At 45.5% G+C, this 21,599-nt stretch overlaps 1 protein-coding gene and 1 pseudogene across 1 annotated transcript in view; both read left to right on the top strand.

Annotated features, from left to right (window-relative positions):
• Positions 1–19,143, top strand: part of LHFPL4 (lipoma HMGIC fusion partner-like 4) — a 66,098-nt gene extending 46,955 nt beyond the window's left edge. The window contains exons 3-4 of the mRNA XM_006888905.1: positions 11,926–12,162; positions 19,043–19,143. Coding sequence (XP_006888967.1) covers positions 11,926–12,162; positions 19,043–19,143 — 338 coding nt within the window. The remainder of the gene's footprint in view (positions 1–11,925; positions 12,163–19,042) is intronic.
• LOC102869184 lies at positions 3,392–3,925 on the top strand (annotated as a pseudogene).
• Positions 19,144–21,599: the final 2,456 nt, after the last annotated feature.

Here is a 21,599-nt window from a genome sequence, read left to right as displayed (position 1 = left end):
CTCTATGAGGTGGATTGATTCAGTGACTGGGATAATTGGGATGGGAGTGTCAGAGACAGTGCGATTGGCACAGGACAGAGTGGAGTTTAGGGCTGTTGTACATAGGGTCGCTATGAGTCGCAGGCGACTCGACGGCACATAACAACAACAACATATTTATTTAGTGCTTTATTTGTCCCAGAACACTAAATTATGCTTATGCAAAACCCATACATAGACAAAAACGCTGTTGTGTGAACAGAGCAAAGGAACTCTACATGGTTTAAAATTAAGAAATGTGTACATCAGGCTTTGATCCTCTCTCCTACCTACTCAATCTGTATGCTGAGCAAAACAGGCAGGTAACTGGACTCTATGAATAATGTGGTATCAAGACTGGAGGAAGACGCATTAATAACCTACGTTATACAAATGACCCAACTTTGCTTGCTGAAAATGAGGAGGACTTAAAGCACTTGCTATAGAAGATCAAAAACTATTGCCTTCAGTATGGATTACATCTTAATGTCAAGAAAACAAAAATCTCACCACTGGACCTATCGACAACATGATAATAGATGGAGAAAAGACTGAAACTGTGAACAACTTTATCTTACTTGGATCCAAAATCAACACCATTGGTACCTGCACTCGGGAGATCAGGAAACATATTGCATGGGGAAAGTCTATAATTAGAGACCTCTTCAAATTATTGAGGAACAGTGGTATCAGCTTGAAGACTGAGGTGCACCTGATTCAGGCCATGGCCTTTTCAATCACTTGCTATGTGTCTGAGAGCTGGAAAATGAATAAAGATGACAGAAGAAGAGTTGACACCTTTAGTGGGGAGAGTAGAAGAAGACCGGTGAGGATGTGGGGGAGGGATTAATCATAGGGTCATACAAGTCGATGGGGAAGTGAGGGAAATGGGAAGGATCTGGTTGAAAAACAATGTATTTGAATTTTGTAAATAATTAAGTATAAAAAAATGTAAAATAAAATATATATGATGTAGCTCTGGTGGCCTAAGAAGTTGTGTTGCAATCTCTAAGGAGCACAGTTCGAATCCACCAGATGCTTTGCTGGAGAAGGAGGAGCAATCTCCTGTGCCAGCTGGATCCAATTTGACAGTACACAACAAGAAAAGAAAAATAGAATGTATGTGAGGCAACCACTATGGAAGGCTGTATGGCACTTTCTCAAAAAGTTGCAAATAGAAATACCATTTGACCCAGCAATTCCACTACTGGGAATTTACCCTAAAGAAACCATAACCACCACCCAAGCAGATATAAGCACACACATATTTTGGCAATAGCAAAGAGCTGGAAACAACCCACGTGCCCATCAATAAACAAATGGATAGAGAAGCTCTGGTATATTCACACAATGGAATATTATGCAGCATTGAAAAACAAAGAACTCATGAAATAGTATACAAAATGGGTGACCCTGGAGGACATTATGCTGAGTGAAATATATCAGTCACAAAAGGACAAATATTGCATAGGGACCCTGTTGTAAATCGGTGTTGAAGGAAGACAGAGAAGGAGGGAATAAATGATGTATACTGCATTGAAACTGATGAGGGACATACCTGTTTAAAAGGGATATATGATTGGGTATTATTGTCATGACAGGAGTCCAGAATGAAGGCTGCACAGTGGAGTGTACTTAGAGGCAAGGATTGCATAGTAATGAAAGAGTTTTTCTTTTACATTTCAAGAAGAGTGAATTGGGGAGGGCATGGATTAAAGTGCAACAATGAATGAGTGGAAACCCTAAGTTTCTATAAACTTTCACTAAAATTAATAAAAGAATGTATACGAGCTATTATATGAAATGCAACATAATTGAAAGATTGTATAAAACAATGTATATGAATGAAATATACTGTAAAAGTATTATTATATGAAAATCAATAAAAATATTTTTAAAAAAGAATTGACACCTTTGAGGTGTGGGATTAGAGTATTGAATATCCATCCTATGGACTGCCAAGTGAACAGCTATGTCTTAGAAAACGTGCAGCCAGAGTGCTCTTTGGAGGCTAAGATGACAAAGCTTTACCTTACATACTTTGGGCATGTTGCTAGGAGAGGGATATCATGCTTGAAAAGGTGGAAGGTTGATGAAAGAGAGGAAGACCCTTGATCAGATGACACACTGGCTGCAGCAACTGGCTCAGAAATGTTGATGAGGCTCAAGTATGTATGATGGACAGAATAGGGTTCAGATCATTTGTTTATAGGGTTGCTATGGGTCATACTTGATTTGACGACACCTAACAATAACACTTTTTCAGGCCCTCTTTCCACTGGAAATTGCCTTTTCTACTGAAAGGCAATTTATCACTTTTATCACTGAAGAATGGTATTGATATCTGTTTTGAGATTGCATTGAAATTTTAGGTTGCTTTTGGTAGAATTGTCATTTCTACCAAAAAAAGAAAAGAAAACCCAGTGGAATGACTTGACTTTGTAACTTACAGAGGCCCTGAGTCTGAATCAATACATGAAAACAGATTTGGGTTAATTTTAAGAAAGAGAGGAAGCAGATATTGAAATGGTTAACTCGCCATTTTTGTCATGATTATATGGTCAATATGGTAAGTATTAAGCTTACCTACTTCCCCAAGCAGCCACTCATTTCCCGAAGTGTCTGAAATACTTCGTAAGCATTTTTGTCTCATTCATCTCAAGTTCCTTCCACTTTGCCAAGAACGGCCATGACTTGTCCCCACTCCATCCTTCACAATTTGCCACCTCTCCGTTCTGTCATTTCATTTGATCCTCACAAGAACTCTATGAAGATGCATGTGCTAACCCAATTCACACAAGAAGGCACCAATGCCCAGAGAGCCTGCCTGCTTTCGCTTCCAGCTGCACGGTGGGAACACAGCTGAGCTCCTGGTGAGGTGGCATGAGGTGGGCAGTGCTTGCCAAAGACAGACACATGCCTGGTGGCATTAGGTCATCCATAGTGAGACTATTATTCTGTTTAAGTTTCTTTCAGAACTTTAAGGGATAAAACATCTCAGTTTGATGCTAATATATCTTAACGTCCTTTCACTCAAGTGTGATCTTGTAAACAGAGTGGACCTCACGCTCAAAGCACTTGGCAGGTGAAAGCATCTAACTAAAATATAATACTCTGATTCCTGTGCTTGTTTCTATAGCTTCCTTCTGTTTATCTCAAATGATTCTGGTTTCCTTTTCCTTAAGAGTGCTACAGAGTTTACTGAGAAAAAGAAGTGTCTAGCATCCAAGCCTGCAGCCGTGATGAGTCTTCAGAGGCACTGCTGGCTTCTCAAGGCCCAGAGGTGCCACTGCTGCTGGCTTCTCTGCAGATGATGTCCTGTTACTGCTGGACACTGACCCACTTTCAGTGCCAGGGAAGCTCAACCACCAGCATGTCCAAGTATAAATTTATGTCAAGACTTGGGAACGGTACTTAGAATAAGGAGAACCACTTTTGTACCTGTGTGGACAAGAAACTGAACAGTGAAGGATGAGGAAGCTCGGAACTGTGGGAAGCAACTCAAGGAGCTGAACTTTGAGTTTGACCTTGTATTCACATCCATTCTGAGTCAATCCATCGCCATGGCCTGGCTGATCTGGGAGGAGCTAGAGCAGGAGTGGCTTCCCGTGGAAAGCTCCTGGTGTCTGTATGAATGTCACTATGGAGACTTGATTGGTCTCTTGTCGGGAGAAGATGGCTTTGGATCATGAGGAAGAGCAGGAGAGGCTCTTGAGAAGATGCTGCAATGTGATCTCACCATTCATCGGTGAATTCCACCCTTAATTGTCACGAGACATATGGTGACTAGAGGTACAAGGTGTGTGATGTGCCTGTAGGTCAGCTGCTATGGGCCAAAGGCTTAAAGGATGGTCTGGGAAACTCCTTCCCTATTGAAGTGCTGAGCGGCAGGACCCTTCAAACTTAGCTTTGAGCCAGTGGTCACTGAGATTTGGTCAAACTCATGCATTTCTGAGGTGGGAGAGTAGGATGTAGAGGTGAAGTTCAAGTTGGTCGTCATTCAGTACATCGCCATGATTGAGTTAGCATTGGTAGGCACCATTCCAAGCCTGGGCGGTGGCAGTGAACAAAAGGCAACAATCCCTAAAACATGAACTGCTGTTCACATAGTTGTCTTAAGAAGCTGATTTCACCTTTAACGTTCTAAAACTTTCTAGGATGAGGGTAAGGGGGAGTAGATAATTCACTATGGAAAGAAGTGGAGCTACAATCCCAAAGGCACATGGTTCAAGGCCACCCCGCAGGAGAAGGACAGGAGACAGTCTCCTCCCTTGCAATTAACTACTTCTGAAAACCTGCCAGAGGGTCAGCTATGGGTCTCTGCTGACTCTGCAGTAAACAACAACAAAGTATTTATGACTAGTCTTTTCCTTGGGGAAAGAGATGCTTTGATATTGTAAGATCAGAGGCTCATTGAATGAGACTCCAGGGGTGGGCTCTAGGCAGCAGTGATATGGAGAACAGCAGAAAGGCCCTTGAGCTTGTCTCTAATCCAGGGACCCCCTTTGTGTGTCATTTGGTAAATTCCTTTTGGCCACGAGGATTGGCAGAACATACCTACGTGTGCTCTCATTTTATTCTGGTTTTCTTTTTTGTGTGTGTGTTGAAACCCAGGACCGAATGGTTTTCTTTTTTTTTGCACTTTAATATTTGAATCCTTAATTTGCATTAGAATTTCTGTGGTGAAAAATGAAAAAAGGGTCTATAAGTCAAAAAGTGTGTCTATGCAAAGAAAAATCTTAAATAAGAACATATTTGGATTTTAATTCAGATCTCATCACTTACTATCTTATCTCTGTCACATTGGAAAAGAGACTTGACTTCTCCGAGCCTCAGTTTCCTCACTTCATAGAGTCAATATAGGATTGAATAAGAATTAATTTCAGGAGCTTGGGGCATAGTTACACAGTGCTTGCAGCAATGGGCTCAAGTATGTTAGCAATTATGAGGATGACGTAGAAGACAGAGTTCAGATCTGTTCATAGGGTTGCTATGAGTCATACTAGACTCGACAGCACCTAACAACAACTCAATACCATTTTTAACATTGTTCTTGTTATGTGCTGTCGAGTGGCTTGCGACTCATAGCAACCCTATATACAACAGCCCTAAACCCTGCTCTATCCTGTGCCAATAGCACTGTCTCTGATACACCCATCCCAATTACCCCAGTTACTGAATCAATCCACCTCATAGAGGGCCTTCCCCTCCTGCACTGTCCCTCCACCCTCCCAAGCATGATGTCCCTCTCCAAGGACCAGTCTCTACTTACAGCATGTCCAAAGTATGTTAGACGGAGCCTCAGAATCCTTGCCTCCAAGGAGCAGCCCGGTTTAACCCTCTCCAGGATGAATCTTTGTTTTCCTAGCAGTCCATGGTGCCCTCAATACTCTTCTCCAGCACCACATTATCATTACATTATTAGTAATATAATCATTACATTAATGTTGTTTTTGATTGCCTTCAAGTTGAGCACAACTCATAGCGACCCTATGAACAAAAGGTCTGAAGCCCCTCTACAACTATCGACATTTATCAAAGTTCATAGAGTTTCCAGAGGCGTGTTATTTAGGAAGTGGATTACATCTTATTAATTTTGTCACAGCCTTTCCTTGCTACTTAGACTGTGGGATAAAGGGAAATAGACACAGCCCATCCTAGGACCCCACACATATACCAGCATTTTTCAACCAGGGATACTTTTGCCTCCTCGGGGGTATTGGGCAATGTCTAGAGAAATTTTTGGGGTGCTCTGTTGGCCTGTTGTGTAAGGAGTTGTGCTGCCAACTCAAAAGCAGACAGTTTGAATCCATCTGCTGTTTTGTGAGAGAAAGATGGACAATCTCCTCCCGTGTAATTTATAGCCTCTGAAAACCCACTGGAGGGCCATCTGTGAGCTGGTTCTGATGAGTAGGAGAGAGAGACACTTCTGTTATCATGAGTAAGGGCCTTGCCACTTGCTTCTAGGGGCTTTTTAAAAAACTCATTGCTGTTGAGTTGGAACTGACTCGTAGCTGACCCTCCAGTAGGATTTTGGAGACTGTAAATTATGCAGGAGGTTATCCATCTTTCTCCTGCAGCTGCTGGTGGATTTGAACTGCCAGGGAGGCAGCTGCTGGGGGTTAGGAGTGCATCTCGCTATAGACTACACCCCCAGAGCTCCCCCAGAGGTGTGGGATGCTGCCAAACACCCTGCAGTGTACAGGACATCCACCCACCATAAAAACTTTTCTTGCTCAAACGTTTAATAGAGCTGAGGGTGAGAAGTCCTGCCTTACACTGATGACTCTTGTCCCCACGCCCACACCTATGCCTCCACAGCTCCTGGCTCCGCAGCCAGCTCATTAGTTCCAAAAATGAGACTTGAACTTGGAATATAAAGCCTCAGCTTCAGGCTTCTTGTCCAGCTAACGGGGGTGTTCGCTCCCTGCCTTGCCTGTAGCAATTCCCTGCCCTGATTATCACCAGCCTGGCTGTCCTGAAGTTCTCTTCTCCTTGGCCCAGGTCCTAGGGTTGATTCTCTGCTATTTTACTTCCAGGTGCTTCTGATTCCCAGTGTCCCCTCCCCCTCTTCACCACCTAGGCCGTGGGAGCAAGGAGGGAGGCGGGGAGGTGAGCGACAGATTGAGAGCACCCCTCTACCCATCACCCCCACCTCCACGTTCCTCTGACTGTTCTGTTTTTGTGGATCTCGGGCCCTGGCTGCTTTCCTCCAAAGTACGGATTGCTGTGCGAACTCTTCTCTTTGCTGTGCTGATCTGGTTATTTTGTTTCTGTCTTGGCCTCTGCTGCAGAAAACAGGGCCAGGCCTCCTGTGCCCCCACAGCCTGCACTGTCATGGCACACAGTGAAGCATTCTGAAATGCCTGTGGGCAGGGTCTGAAGGGAGAGGAAGAGAAAGAAAAGAGTGAGAGAAGGAAAGGAGAAAAGAAAGGAGAGGTGTTGAGGTTAAGTGTGTGTCAAATACAGAGAAATGTAAACAGGAGAGAAGGACAGGAGTGAAGTTCCAGACTCAGCAAGAAATGGAGAGAGACCTGAGCAAGGGGAAGAGGGCAGACATGCAAACAAAGAAAGGTATGTGGAGCAGAGAGAGAAATAAACGACAGTGCCAAGCCAAACCGCGTCTCCCACCGCTGAGTTGAGGGTGGCTCGTGCCGACCCTAGGCTGAGTCTCAGTGAGTCAGAGCCCACTCCACAGCTGTCGGTTTAGATGTGTCAGCCAACACCGACTCACGCGGCCCCTGTGTACAAAAGGAGAAACTGCGGGCCCTGTGCCATCCGCATCATCCTCCACTGTGGGAGCCGCCAGGTCGACCCATCTCATGCAAGGTCTTCCGCTTCCCACTGACGTTACCAAACATGATATGTAGTTGTTGGGTCCCACTGAGTTAGTATCGACTCCGGGCTGACACTCCAGCAGGTTGGCAGAGGCACAGGAGGAGACTGCCCATCTCTCTCCCACAGAGCAGCTGGTGGATTCGAAATAAGCATGGTATAGGACAGAAAAAACCTGCTCCCAGGTTTGCAGGTCTGTCATCTCCAGGGATGCAGACTGTCACTCTTTTTTCTCCTAGAGAGTGGCTGATGTATCTGAACCCCTGGCTTTTCTGTTAGCAGCTAAGGATTTTAATGACAGCACCACCAGGGCTCCTCAACTAGAATGTGATGCTTTAAATGATGAGGCGGAGATAAGATCTGGGGCTGGGGGAGGAGGGTGCTTCAGGTCAGCAGCCAGAGTGAAGGCAGAGAGCAGGGTGTATTGTCTCTCCTCCGGCTCTCCCCACCTCCTGTCTCCTGCTGGGCTGGAGAGGTGGGAGTGCATCAGCCTGGGGCAGCTCTGGGGGTGCATATTGGGGGTGTGGGCATGGGTCAAGCCTTTCCCTCAGGCTGCCCGTCTCTCCTTCCTCCTAATTCCCTGTCAATGTTGAAGTATCCCAGAGCTCTTTCCTGGGCCTTCTTTCCAGTTTATGTAATGTTCAGACCCAGGGATTTAAACACCCACAAATGCCTACCTAACCCACATTTCTATCTCCAGCCCTGATTTCTCCTTTGAGTGCAGGACTCTCCTAATTGATAATCCAACCACCATGTCAGCTTTAACTTGTTCAGCATCTGAGCCCAGCAACCTTGTTCTCCCTTGCATTTCCTGTACCTTCTCTGCCTGGTTGTCTTTTCTCAGGCCGTCAGTGGAGGTGTGTTCCCCTAACACAGGGAGAATTGACTTGAAGGAGGTAAGAGAGCTTTGGGGATGAGAGAAACTTGCTTGTAGAGTGTGCAGAGAAGGAGAGTGGTGGTATCTTGTACTAGAGAAAGTAGTTGGGCATCAGGAAAAAGATTGTTGCTTTAGATACACATCACAATAATGTGGGTTGGGGGAGGCAGGGATCATTTGGTGATAGAATTCTCACCTCCTATGCTGGAGGAAGGCCTGCAATGATCGATGCCTTTGTGCTGTGGTGTTGGAGAAGCATGCTGAACTTCCCATGGACTGCCAGAAGGAACGGATACGTCTTGGAGAAGTTGCAGCCAGAGTGCCCCTTAGAGTCACGGACAGTGAAGCTCTAGCTCACATACTTTGGACAGGAATGGCCATTCTTTGGAGAAAGGATATCATGCTTGGAAAATTGAAGGGTGAGTGAAAGAGAGGTAGACCCTCAACGAGATGGATTGACATAATGACTTTAACACTGGGCTCAAATGTGTCAGAGATGATGAGGAAGGCACAGAATAGGACAGGGTTCAGATTCCTTATTTATAGGGTCACTATGAATCACAGCTGGCTCTATGGCACCTAACAACAACAACATGCTGGAGATCCAGGTTTGATCTAGGCCAGGGCAACATATGCATCCCACACTCCCACCCCCAGCCCCTGCTCCAATCTGTCTGTGTGGCTGTGATGATGACAAACAGAATTCAGAGCAGCTTTCAGGCTAAGGCCGACGAGAAAAGAAAAAGCTCAATGATTTGCTTTCTTTTTTTTTATTATTTTATTATTTCTTGTGTGTGCCGTCAAATCGGATCTTATTAGTACAGGAGGAGATTGTCCCTCCTTCTCCAACAGAGCATCTGATGGATTCGAACCACGCACCTCTGGGATTGCAGTGCAGCTTCTTTCCACTAGGCCACCAGAGCTCCCTGATAATTTGCTTTCTTAAACCAGCCAATGAAAACGACATGACCACAATGGTGGACTCAGAACCAGTGGTTAGTACTGATTATGGGCATGCTACATGCCATGGTAGGGAGGGCTAGTGGTATAGTTGGTGGGGAGCTGTGCTGCTATCAGGGGGCACCTTTCTGGGAACTCACCACCAGCTCCACGGGACAGAGATGGACATCTCCTCTCCTGTGATTTACAGCCTCTGAAACCCAGTGGAAGAACAAGTCCGTTCTGGCTCTATGGCAATGCGGGTTTGTTTGGGATTTTTTGTTTGTTTTTGTGAGTTGTTTAGGGTTGTTGTTCTTTTTTGTTTGTTTGTTTTTTTAATTTTGGGGTTTTTGAGACATGTTCATGAGCGTGAGGTTGTTGTTGGCTGATTCAGAAATAACACTTCAGGAGGTTGGGGGTGGGGGGCTGTTCCCAAGCAGGATGGTGGAAGAGAGCAGAGGAAGTCCAAGGTTTAGGGAAGGGAGAGCCAACCACCAGTTGCTGTAAGGCTAAGAGGTGTTTGTGGCCCAAGAAGCAAGCTGCCAAAGCTGAAGACTGTCTTCCCCACCCTGGAGATCAGGCAGGCCTTATTGGACAGAGGGCAGAACTGACCACCCCCTCAGTTTTAGATCTCATCGATACTATTGAAACCCTCAGTATTCCAGATATAAGTGAGGCTGTCAGGCAGTGAAGAGGTAACATCACGAACTGCAGCTGTAGAGCTGGCCTGCACTGCGTGGACATGACCACTGACCCTGCCAACCTCTAGGCCAAGTAATACCAGGCCTCTGATTGGCCTTCATGGGGTGTCCTTCTCTGAGCCAATGGTTGTTACAGGGGAATGCAGTGTGCTGATTGGCTCGGGACTATGTTGGAAGGGGGTGGGTCTGTAGACCTAAGTAGGAATGCTGAGAGAGCTAGTAGATCGGATAGAAGACTCCTCTCTTCAGGGCCTTTGTCTACCTGCCCCCTCTCCTGTTTTCCTTCTTTATCTGGAGCCTCCCACTATTCCTGTGTTTGTGTTATTATATTTACAATTATGACTATTTAAAAAAAAATAGCTGACACTAGTGAAGAACTTACTGTCCCTTTGGTGATTTTTACAGTTGCTTTGTAATACCATCACTAGCTCTATATTCTAGATGAGGGCCCTCTGGTGGCTGCACTGCTAATCCTGAGGTGGAGCCTTTCTGGTGGTTCAAATCCACCAGTTGCTCCTGGAGAATGATGGGCAATCTCCTTTCATGTGATTTACAGCCTCAGAAACCCACTGGAGGGTTGGTTGGTTTGTTTGTGAGTCAGTTCCAACTCGACAGCAACGAGTTTGACTTTATAGATGAAGAAACTGAGGTATCAAAGTGAAGGCTCTTGCTTACCATGAACATTAGTAGGTAACTGAGCCAGAATCTGAGCCATTACTGTAAGTATACAAGACCGGGATTCTTGTGCTGACCTGGTCTCCTGCCCTCAGTAGCTACTTACCTTAGCAGTGACTGCTGTGCTGTGCTTAGTATATATATACATACACATATATATATATATTTTTTTTGGTAAGAAAAATTTATATTTAGAATTAGCCAGCTGGACTCAGTTTTAGATGATCCCAATTTTGTTGGCAACATCCAAAGCATCACAGTCAGGAGCAAGTCGAACATAGGCCTTCTCTCCATCAGGCCTAATCAAGGTGTTGACCTTGGCCACATCAATATCATAGAGCTTCTTTATAGCTTGTTTGGTTTGGTGCTTGTTGGCCTTGACCTCCACAGTGAACACAAGTGTGTTGCTCTCTTCTGTCTTCTTCATGACCGACTCCATGGTCAGGGGAAACTTGATGGCCTAGTGGTCAATCTTGTTTCTCCTGAGGCTGCTCTTCCAGGGTATTTGGGCTGCCTCCAGAGTCTCAGCATCTCAGGAGAAGGTGGGTGATGTGCTGATTTTTTTGGTGGCTGTGGACACCCTTCAGGACTGCCTTCGTGGCCTTTAATGCCTTTGCTTTGGCTTCAGTTTTGGGAGGGGCAGGGGCTTCCTTCACTTTTGACGCCATCTTTGTAAAAAGGGCACGTAGTGTCTTATAAACCTTACCTCATCTAATCTCCACACCAACTCTGAGTTAAGTGTATGATTTCTGTTACACAAAGAAACAGAAGCAGAAAGGTTTATTAGCTTGTCTCAAATCCTAGAGTTCAGGAGGTAGAAAAATGAGGCTCAGATTCCATATTTCTCATCTCCACAGTCCATTCATTTAGAGTATTCACTGTGTGAATGAGGGCATTTTCCCAACATCTCTTCTGAAAGGAAAATGGTACTCAATAAAAGGGGTTTGGGGAAAAATGCAGATGGGAGAGCGTGAGCATAGTTAGGGATGCTAAAAGGAGCTGGAAGAGGTAACTGCGGTGTCCTATTTTCTCATTTTTCCAGGGGGGCTTCTTGGAGGAGTTGGTTAGATTGGAGACAGGGGGCCTTGTGGGTTGGAGAAGCCAAGGGAGCTTCCTGGAGAATAAGCTGTATTGACGGGGGAATGGAGCAGGAATTACAGGGTTCTGGAAGATTCCTACTCCCTAAGGCTAACCCACTAACCCAGACCCTTCTCTGTGTTCATGGAACCCACAGTAAGTGGCTAGCAAGCGCTGTGGTTGGTGGGTGGAGTGGGAATACTGGGGTACGGCCAAAAAGGGTGGAGAGGTTGTGAGGGGTAATGCGCCCTTTTCTCTTCCTCACTGACTGTTGTGGTGGGCCGGGCACTCTTGTCCCCTCAGCTCTGTGCCTCGTCCTGGGCTGCATGATCTTCCCTGATGGCTGGGACGCCGAGACGATCCGGGAAATGTGCGGGGCCAAGACGGGGAAGTACTCTTTGGGGGACTGTTCGGTGCGCTGGGCATATATCCTGGCCATCATCGGCATCCTCAACGCCCTCATCCTCTCCTTCCTTGCCTTCGTCCTGGGTAATCGGCAAACAGACCTACTGCAGGAGGAGCTCAAGCAGGAAAACAAAGGCGAGTCCCAGGGCTGAGGGCAGGGCGGGCAGGCGGGCCACTAGGGTGGGACTATTTACCATCAGGTAAGAAAACTAATGCAAAGCTATGGATAGATGCAAAGCACTCCAGACCATTCCCTCAAAACAAACCCACTGCTGGGAGTAGGCCCTGACTCATCATGACCCTGGGGCAGGTTATTGAGGTGATAAATCTTTATGGAAAAGAAACTGCTTATCTTTTTTCACTGAGCAGCTGTAAGATTTGAACCACTGACCATTTGGTTAGTACCATAACATTAATGCATAACACCCCCAGAGCTTCTTACAGACAGCAAAACAACTGAAAACAAATTGATTCCATCCCTCAAAGTGGAACACTTGTACTTCCCACGACCCAGCCAACCCACATCTGGGCATAAATTCATGAGTAATATACAAGGAACCCATCTTTCAAAATAGCAAACATCTGAAAACAACCTAAATAGTAACTAAAAAGAAAGCAGAATGTATAAATAAATGGTCGTATGTTCGTGTCATGGAATAGTACCAACCAGAACATGAATGATCTAATAATAAAATGCATCTCTCTTGGAAATACAATAGTGAGAAGGTAGAACCATACATTACAGAAGATTTCAGAGAGATATTGAGGTTAGAAGCAAGCAAAACTAAGTGATGTATTTCATAAGCATACACATACCTATGGAACACACACACACACACACACACACACACACACACACACACACTGAGCTCTGTCAGTGTGGTCCACAGGAACTTGCACTGCCAAAGGCAATGACTCCCTGGCAGTTTGAACCAACCAGAGGTTCTCAGGGAGAAAGGTCTCCTCCCATGCAATGTACAGCCTTGGAAACCCAATGGTGGGTCAGCTAATGAGTTCTGACTCATTGGCAGTGAGATGATATATCTACATCTCTATATCTTTACCTGTGTTCTTAATGTAAAGGAATAAGTCTAAGTGGTAGGATGGTGGCCATCTCTGGCTGGGATGTAGGGAAGGAAGAAGCCGGGAATGTTTATGTGCAAGTGATTGGTCAGGTTAGAGTTCCCCTGTGGTGAGCTCATAGGTGTTTGTTATAGTATGCTTTCTAATTAGTGTACTGTCCATAATAATTCCAGTGTTCATCTGTCTGTGGTGACCTGTGTGTTGCTGTGATGCTGGAAGGTAGGATACTGGTATTTCAAATACCAGCTGGGTCATGTGCAGACAGGTTTCAACGGAGCTTCCAGACTAAGACTATACATGAAGCAGGACTAGCCATCCACTTCTGAAGTGGTGGGCTCTTGGAAAGGCTTTGACTAGCAGCAGGGAATTGTCTGATATGGAGCTGGAAGATGAGCCCCTCAGGGTGGAAGGCAACTTAGAACAAGACTAGGGAAGAGCTGCCTCTTCAAAGCAGAGTCTGCCTTAGTGATGCAAATAGAGTGAAGCTTTCAGCCAATGAAGGAACTTCAGTTGCAAGTGTGTCACAACTAAAAGATGAGGAGAAACAACCGTGAATATCCGTTAATAATTGAAATGTGGGTGAGCTCTGGTGGCCTAGTGGCAAGAAGCTGTACTGCAATCCCAGTGGTGTGTGGCTCAGTCCACCAGATTCTCTGCTGGAGAAGGAGGGACAATCTCCTCCCGTACCAGTCAGATCCAATCTGACGGTGCATTCACACAAAAAATAACAATAAAATTTTTTTAAAAAAAATAATTGAAATGTGCAGTGTGTGAAGTATGAATCTAGGAAAATGAGAAGTTGTCAAATATGAAATGTGAGCTGAAAAATTAGTGAGCTGAGATGGACAGATATTGGGCATTTTGAGTATGGTCTACTATGGTGGTGGTGTTGTTATGTGCCATCGAGTCGTTTGCGACTCATAGCGACCCTATGTACACTACTATGTTGAGAAAGAAAAATTTAAAAATAATGGGATCATAGCCATATTAAAAAATATTTCAAGATTTTTCCTGAAGCACAATGCTGTGATAGGGTAATGTTCATGTGCAAACAAGGAAGACCTGTTAAGAATTACTCAAATTTACACACCAACTACTAAAGGCAAAGTGAAGAAAGTGAAGATTTCTACTAATTTCTGCCAAACAATTGATTGAACATGCAACCAAGACTCTTAACAGCTTGTGGCTATAATGCAAAACTTGGAAGCAAAGAAGGGTTATAGTTGGAAAATTTGGCATTGGTGATAGAAATGAGGTGGGAGATTGCAAAATGGAATTTTGTACCACCAATGACATACAAATACCTTTTTGTGAAAGACATAAATGGTGATTACATATTTAGCTTTCACCTGATGACATAAAATTGACTTCAATCTTCAGTGGGAAGAATGGAGAAGCTAAGTATCAGCAGTCAGGGCAAGGCCAGAAGGCCAGCTGTGAAACAGATCATCAGTTGCTCATGTGCAAGTTCAAACTGAAGCTGAAGAAAATGAAAACAGTATGCAAGAAGCAATATACCTTGAGTTTATCTCACTCAAATTAAAAAAAAAATCTCAAAAATAGATTTTATACATTTCATTCAATGGGCCAGTTTTGGAATGATATCAAGGACATCATACATGAATAAAGCAAAAGGTCATTAAAAAGATAAGAAAGAAAAGGTCAAAGTAGATGTCAGAAGACAACTCTGAAACTTACTCTCAGATGCCGAGAAACTAAAGAGAAAGGAAGAAACAATGAAACAAGAAAACTGAACAGAAGATTTCAAACAGTGGGCTGCTTGGGAAGACTAAGCAAACTATTTTCATGAAATGCACAAAGGCCTGGAATTAGTAAACGGAAAGGGAAGGACGTGTCTGTCTTTTCTCAAGCTCTGAAAGAATTAAAGAAGAAATCCAAACCTCAAGTTGCAATACTGAAGGATTCTATGGGCAAAATCTTGAATGATGCAGAAGCATCAAAAGAAGATGGGAGGAGACAGAGTCATTAGCTCCAAAATAATTGGTCGACACTGAACCATTTCAGAAGTAGTATATGGTAAGGACCAACCGTTCTGAGAGAAGAAGTCTAGTATTGAAGGCACTGACAAAAAAAATTAAAAAAAAAAATTTAAAAAAAGTCAGATTCCAAAACCTGAGGGAATACCAAATGAGGTGTTTCACCAAACAGATGAAGCCCTGGATGTGCTTACTGGTGTAGGCTGAGAAAATTTGGAAAATGAAAATTTGGTCAAATGACTAGGGAAAAAAAAATCCACATTTATGCCTATTTCAAATAAAAGGAGACCAGAAAGGTAAATGAAGAAATTACCAAACAATATCATTAATATCACATGCAAGTAAAATCATACTGGAAATTGTTCAGTATAGGTTTCACGTATAAGTCCATGTATATGTTTCTCATGAGCACAATTAAGTATTCTGGATTCCCAGTCTTCTCAATACATATCCATAATTTGTTATACCTTTGCATTGTCAATAAAAAGCAAGTAAATGCTTTTCTCAGGAAACAGTTCTAATGGATACCTTTCATGATTTTAATCCATGCAGTGTTCCCTTGCTCTATTCAGATAACAGTTTCTTGCTCTTGGTTTAGGTTTTTTATAATTCGGTATTCTAGTATTCCCATTCTTCTCACTGTCAACCACAATTTATTGTGATCTACAGAGTCAAATGCTTTTGCATAGTGAACAAGACACAAACAGACATTCTTCTGGTATTCCCTGCTTTCAGCCAAGATCCATCTGACATCAGCAATGATAGATGATATCCTCGGTGTCATGGCCTCTTCTAAACCCAACTTGTAATTCTGGCAGTTCTCTGACAATGTACGTTTCAGTCATTTTTGGATGATCTTCAGCAATATTTTGCTAACATGTGAAATTGATGATCTTGTTTGGTAGTGTCCACATTCTGTTGGATCACTTTTCTTTGGAATGGTAACAAATATGAATTTCTTCCAGTTGGTTGGCCACATAGGTGTGTTCCAAATTTCTTGGCACAGACTTGTGATCATGTCTAGGGCTGCATTCATAATTGAAACATGTCAGTTGGTATCCCATCAACTTCTGAGGACTTATTTTTTGCCAATGCCTTCTGCACAACTTGAACTTCTTCCCTCTTCATTATTGGTTCTTTAACATATACTACTTTCTAAAATATATCCGTTTCAAACAATTCTTTTTGGTACAGTGACTCTGTATATTCCTTCATCTTCTTCAGATGCTTCCTGGATCATTCAAGATTTTCTCCTTAGCATCCTTTAGTATTGCAACTCAAGGTTTAAATTTGTTTTTTTAGTTTCTTTAGCTTAAGAAATGCCAGGCAAGATCTTTTGTTATAATATTTCACTTTATCTTATTGAGTTGCCCTATGAAGTCTTTTGTTTAACTCTTTTACTTCAGCATCTCTTCCCTTTGTTTTGATTTCTTAATGCTCTAGTGCAATTTTCAGAGTCTCTTTTGATATCCATTTTGGTTTTTTCTTTCTCCTCTGTATGTAATGACCTTTTGTTCTCTTCATGGATGATTTCTTAATGTCATCCCATAAATCATCTGGTCTTTGATCTTTAGTGTTCAATGCCTCAAACCTGTTGAGATGGCTTTTTTTTAATTCAGGTGAGATAGATTAATGGTGTATTTTGTTTGTTGTGGACTTGTTTCATTTTATTCAGCTTCAATTTGAAGCACCTTGCCTGGTTTTGACTCATGACATTGAGCTTCTCCAGTGATTCTTTCCACAGATGTGGTCAAATGGATTCCTGTTCAGGGAGTTGAGGTCCATATGAGTCACCATTTGTATTTCTTAAAAGAGACATATGCAATGAATTCAATCATTTGATCTCCAGCCTTAATTATGTCACTAAGTCCATACTTTCCTGATACAATTCCTTATTCATTGAAGCTGGACTCTATGAGGAGGAATGTAGCATCAGGATCAGGGGAAGACTCATCAATAATCTGCCTTATTTGGTTGACACAACTTTGCTTGTTAAGAGTGAGAAGAACTTGAAACATTTGCAGCAGCAGATCAAAGACTACAGCCTTCGGTATGGAGCATATCTCAACATCCAGAAGACAAAAATCTTCACCAATTGGGAACATCATTACAGATGGAGAAGAGATTGAAATTGTCAACAATTTCCTCTAACTTGGGCCCACAGTCAACATCCTTGGTACCAGCAGTTAGGAGATCAGGAGATGTATTGCATTGGGTAAGTCAGCTCTCAGAGACCTCTCCAAATTACTGAGGAGCAATGATGTCAGTTTTAAGTCTAAGGTGTGTCTGATTCAGACCATGGTCTTCATTTCAATAACTTGCTGTGCATCTGAGAGCTGAACAACGAATAAGGAAGACAGAAGAAGAGGTGATGTCTTAGAACTGTGGTGTTGGAGAAAAGTACTGACTATTCCATGAATTGCCCAAAAGAATAAACAGCTACGTTTTAGACACAGTTCAGCCAGAGTGCTCCTGAGAGGCAAGGGATGGTGAAGCTTTGTGTCACATTCTTTGGACCTGTTGCTGGGAGAGGTTCATACATCATGCTTGGAAAGGTGGAGGTCAGAGAAATAGAGGAAGACCCTCAACAAGACAGATTAACTAATGACTGCAGCAATGGGCTCAGGTATGTGATGAGGATGGTGCAGGATAGGACAGGGTTCAGATCTGTTGCTCATAGTAGCACTATGAGTCATATTTAACTCAACAGCATAACAACAACAACAACAACAACAAACATTGTTCTGGTATTCTCTACTTTCAGCCAAGATCCATCTGACATCAGCAGTGATATACGTCATTTCACAAACAGTATTAAGGATTAAATGAGATAATGCCTGTTCATTACTGTTTCATATTTAAGGTAGATTCATATTTTTCACAGTTAAGGTAGATTTGTCTGCCTTGGAAGCAGGCTCAGCTAAGAAATCACTTAGACTCCTCAAACTCCAGTCTTTTCAAGCACACACTACAGCGGTGAGCTTTGCACCACCTCGCAGGACTGCTGGGTGACGAAATAAGATTGTGCATGTACAGCCCGTACAGTGATGGGCACCATCTCTGGAACATGGTCAGCGCTTGGTAACAGCTGTCATTCCTCACAGGGACCCTCTGAGATAGGTATAGTGAATGATCACCATTTTACACATATGAAAGCTCAGAGCCAAGAAACTTGCCAAAGGTAACTTAAGTGGTATAGTCAGGATTAGAGCCCACATCCAGGGGATGAGCCCAGGTGAATCCGCATGGTGCCATAGGCTAGAGATGACCTGCCCCCTCTTCTGCGCCTTCCTGGGATGCTGATCACTTTTATTCTGGGCTCATGACCCTCAGACTCAGCGGTATCTACGGTCTTCTTGCATCAGGTCAGAACCTGCCCTCTACTGGCAACTTCCAGAAGTTCAGGACCAAGGCATGACTTGGCCTTTCTGCAGAGCTGGCTCAGGAGCTGGTGTGAGGGGGGCTGGCCCAGCGTTCCTCTCCTTTCTCCCTGAAGCTCCTCAGCCTCAGTGTTAAAAGGATGTCAGGGAGCTCTCTGCTCAGCGTCCGAGCATCTCCATCCTTCACTCTGGGGAAAAAGCCCTGGCAGGCAGAAAGTTCAAGATGAGGAAGCCTTACAGCCCAGTTCTCTGAGTCCAAGGTCTCTGGAACAAAGTTAAAATTAACTGCTGCTGTGTGCCAGATGCTGTGAAAAGCCCTTTACTCACATCTGATTGATCCTTCAGAATTACTCTGTGAAAGACACTGTTATCCTCCTTTTACAGGTGAGGGAGTGGGAGCTTGCTTGAGGCCATCTCACTGGGCAGAGAGGCCTGGCTGGGAGGATCCCGAGTCTGGGCAGGTCACCCTTCTGCCCATTTTGCCACTGGGGGGGTGGTGGCCACGGGCACCCTGACACTGGCAGCCTGTGACTCTCATTCGTTCTCTCTCCCCAGATTTCGTGAGCTCCACGGTAAGCTCTGTGTTGCGGCCAGGGGGTGATGTCTCCGGATGGGGGGTCCTTCCGTGCCCTGTTACTCACTCCCAGGGACCCTGAAGGCCAAGACCACAGTCCAGGAGTTGACCTGACCTCAGCCTGCCCTTTCTCCTGTCCTCTGGTTCCTTCAATCAAGCTTCAAGGGAAGATCTCACTCTCAGACCGATTCCTCGCCTTCCTGGCCTGGCATGGGAGAGGATGGGGCTGGCAAGGCTTGGGGAGGAGCCCTGTGGACCCCGGAGGCTCTGGTCTGACTCCTCCCTCAGCGGATCTGAGGGAGCCCTAGCCTCCACAGGCGCTGGGGCCTTTCCTTGTTTCTAACCTCCAGGACCTCAGGGGAGGCAGCTCCATGGCCCCAGGCCTCCTGGCCACTCCGTCAGGGGCATTCCCCCGGATGTCCCCTGACCTCCTGTGGGCCCTGCCTCCCATGGAAATCAAATCAAGACACTGCCCTGGGCCCCTTTGGTGGACCAGACACTTTCCTACTTTTTTTTCCTTTGCTGATGATGGTTCCACCACATCTGTCCCAGCACCCGAGGTGCTGTGGGCCTCACCAGGCCCCTGTTCTCTCTTGAGCCTGCTTCCAGCTCTCCCAAAGGACTCTGAGTGGCCAGGGCAACACGGGCCTCCTGCCGCCTGACCCCGGAGCTGCGTGGATGCCACTTGGCGGAGCTGGCCTGCCTCTTCTCTCCCGGGATGTCCAACCAGTGACACGATCCTGCCCCGTTTCGTACAGCACGGACTTCTTAGGGTTGGGGCCTAAGGAGAGGGCCCCGGGGTGGGGAATTAGGGAACGCATCACTCCTCTTACCCCTTCCCACACCACCCTCTCCACCCCCACCGCCCACCCCGGGCATCTGCCAAGGGCAGATACTGTCTTGCCTCTTTGATACTTTTCTGCATAACTTGAACTTGCAGGTCACCTCTGAACAGGGTACCCCCTGTCCCCATCCCTAGGCCTATTGCCCTCTCCCTGCCTTTTTTCCCTTCCAGGCCACCTTCTCGCCTTGTGATATGCCCAGGGTCCACAGCCTGGTGGGCAGTGCTTGGAGCCAAGGCGTGAATGCGTGTATGCATGTGTGTGTGGGTGTGCGCGTGCGTGTAGCAGAGGAGACGTCTTCTCCCCTCCACCACCATGAAAGCATCTCCCTCCTTCTTGGCGGGGAGCAAATGAGATAACTCCAGGTGTTTTTTGAACACTCATTACCTTTTGGATTTGAGGTAGAGCCATTCTAGCCTTGGAACCCCAAGTTATCCCCAGGTTGGACAATCTCATTTAACACTGAGTTCTGGGGCAGCAAAGTGACTTCATCTGCCGTGCCAACTCTTTTCCTTGGGCACAGTTGCAAGGCCCACTGGGGTGAGGCCCCCTGAGGATGGTGTGGATGCCACCAACTAGTGTCTGTTTCGGTCAAGGGAGAGAGGACAGTGTGTGTGCCGTGCATTCATCAATCCGTGTTCATCTCTGTTAGGTTTGGACTTGAGGATTAGGACTTCCCAGGAAGACCCAGGAACCCTTTGCCTGTCCCATCCCTCACCCCTTAAACCCTAACTGAACCACATGCTGGGTCCTGTTAGGATTCTTGAACCCTGAAACCCACTAATCCTGACACCCCATCCTCCTTGGTGGGCTCACTCCTTTTGGGAATTACTTTCCCCCAGTTCTCCGGCCCCAGCACTGTGTCCTCCACTGTCCTGTGTCCACTGAGCCCCTTACTGCAGCTGCATACATGGTGCCTCCCCCAGCTGGCTGCCTCGGGGTGAGGCTACAGCAAGGTCCACATCAAGAGGGAGTGAGCTCCTCAAAGGCACAAACCAAAGCCCAGCGGCGGAGGGCTGCAGCAGCAGGGGCAGCCCTGGGGGCAGTGAGGAGAGGGGCTGGAGAACATGGTCAGGATGGGAGGAAAAGGAGAGAGGTGGATGCAGAGTCCGAATAAAGAAGACGGGGAAAGAAGAACTGTGGAGACTGATCCAGGAGGAGACAGGGAGATGGAATGGTGCAGGGCTAGGGTGACAAGGAGGGGGCAAGAGAGAGATGGCATCAGAGCAGCTGGGGAAGAGCTGGAAACAGAATTTGGGGTATAGGAGGGGGAGAGACAAATAGACCAAGAAGGACTAGGGATCAGGAGAGAGGCAAATGATGACCAGAAGCTGGGATAGGCTGTGTGTGCATGGAGAGAGGGGAGGAGAGTGGAGAATGGAGAGGTGCTGTCTGGTTACTAGCTAAAGGGGAGCGCTTGCTCCTCCAAGGACACCTGCTGCCCCCATGGACCACGAGCGATCCCTGCGCCATGCTGCAGAGGTCAGAACTGACCCCTCAGAAGCCAACAGGCTAGAGTCTTGGGGCCAACACAGCCAAGACCCCAGCTTTTATGAAGTGAGGTGAAGCCACAGCACTGGGCGAGCCTTTATACAGAGGGCAGGTGATTGTGGAGAGGGTTGATGCCAGGTAACAAAGACGTAGGATAGTTCCTGTTGGGGGCAGTTGAAGATTTGGTGCTAAGAAAGTATGATTG

This window comes from Elephantulus edwardii, unplaced genomic scaffold (genome assembly GCF_000299155.1).
Source record: "Elephantulus edwardii isolate Elephantulus edwardi_28Jun2011 unplaced genomic scaffold, EleEdw1.0 scaffold00073, whole genome shotgun sequence".
Classification (NCBI taxonomy): domain Eukaryota; kingdom Metazoa; phylum Chordata; class Mammalia; order Macroscelidea; family Macroscelididae; genus Elephantulus; species Elephantulus edwardii.
Note: the sequence above shows the minus strand (reverse complement) of the source record. Positions and strands in the feature narration are given on the sequence as shown.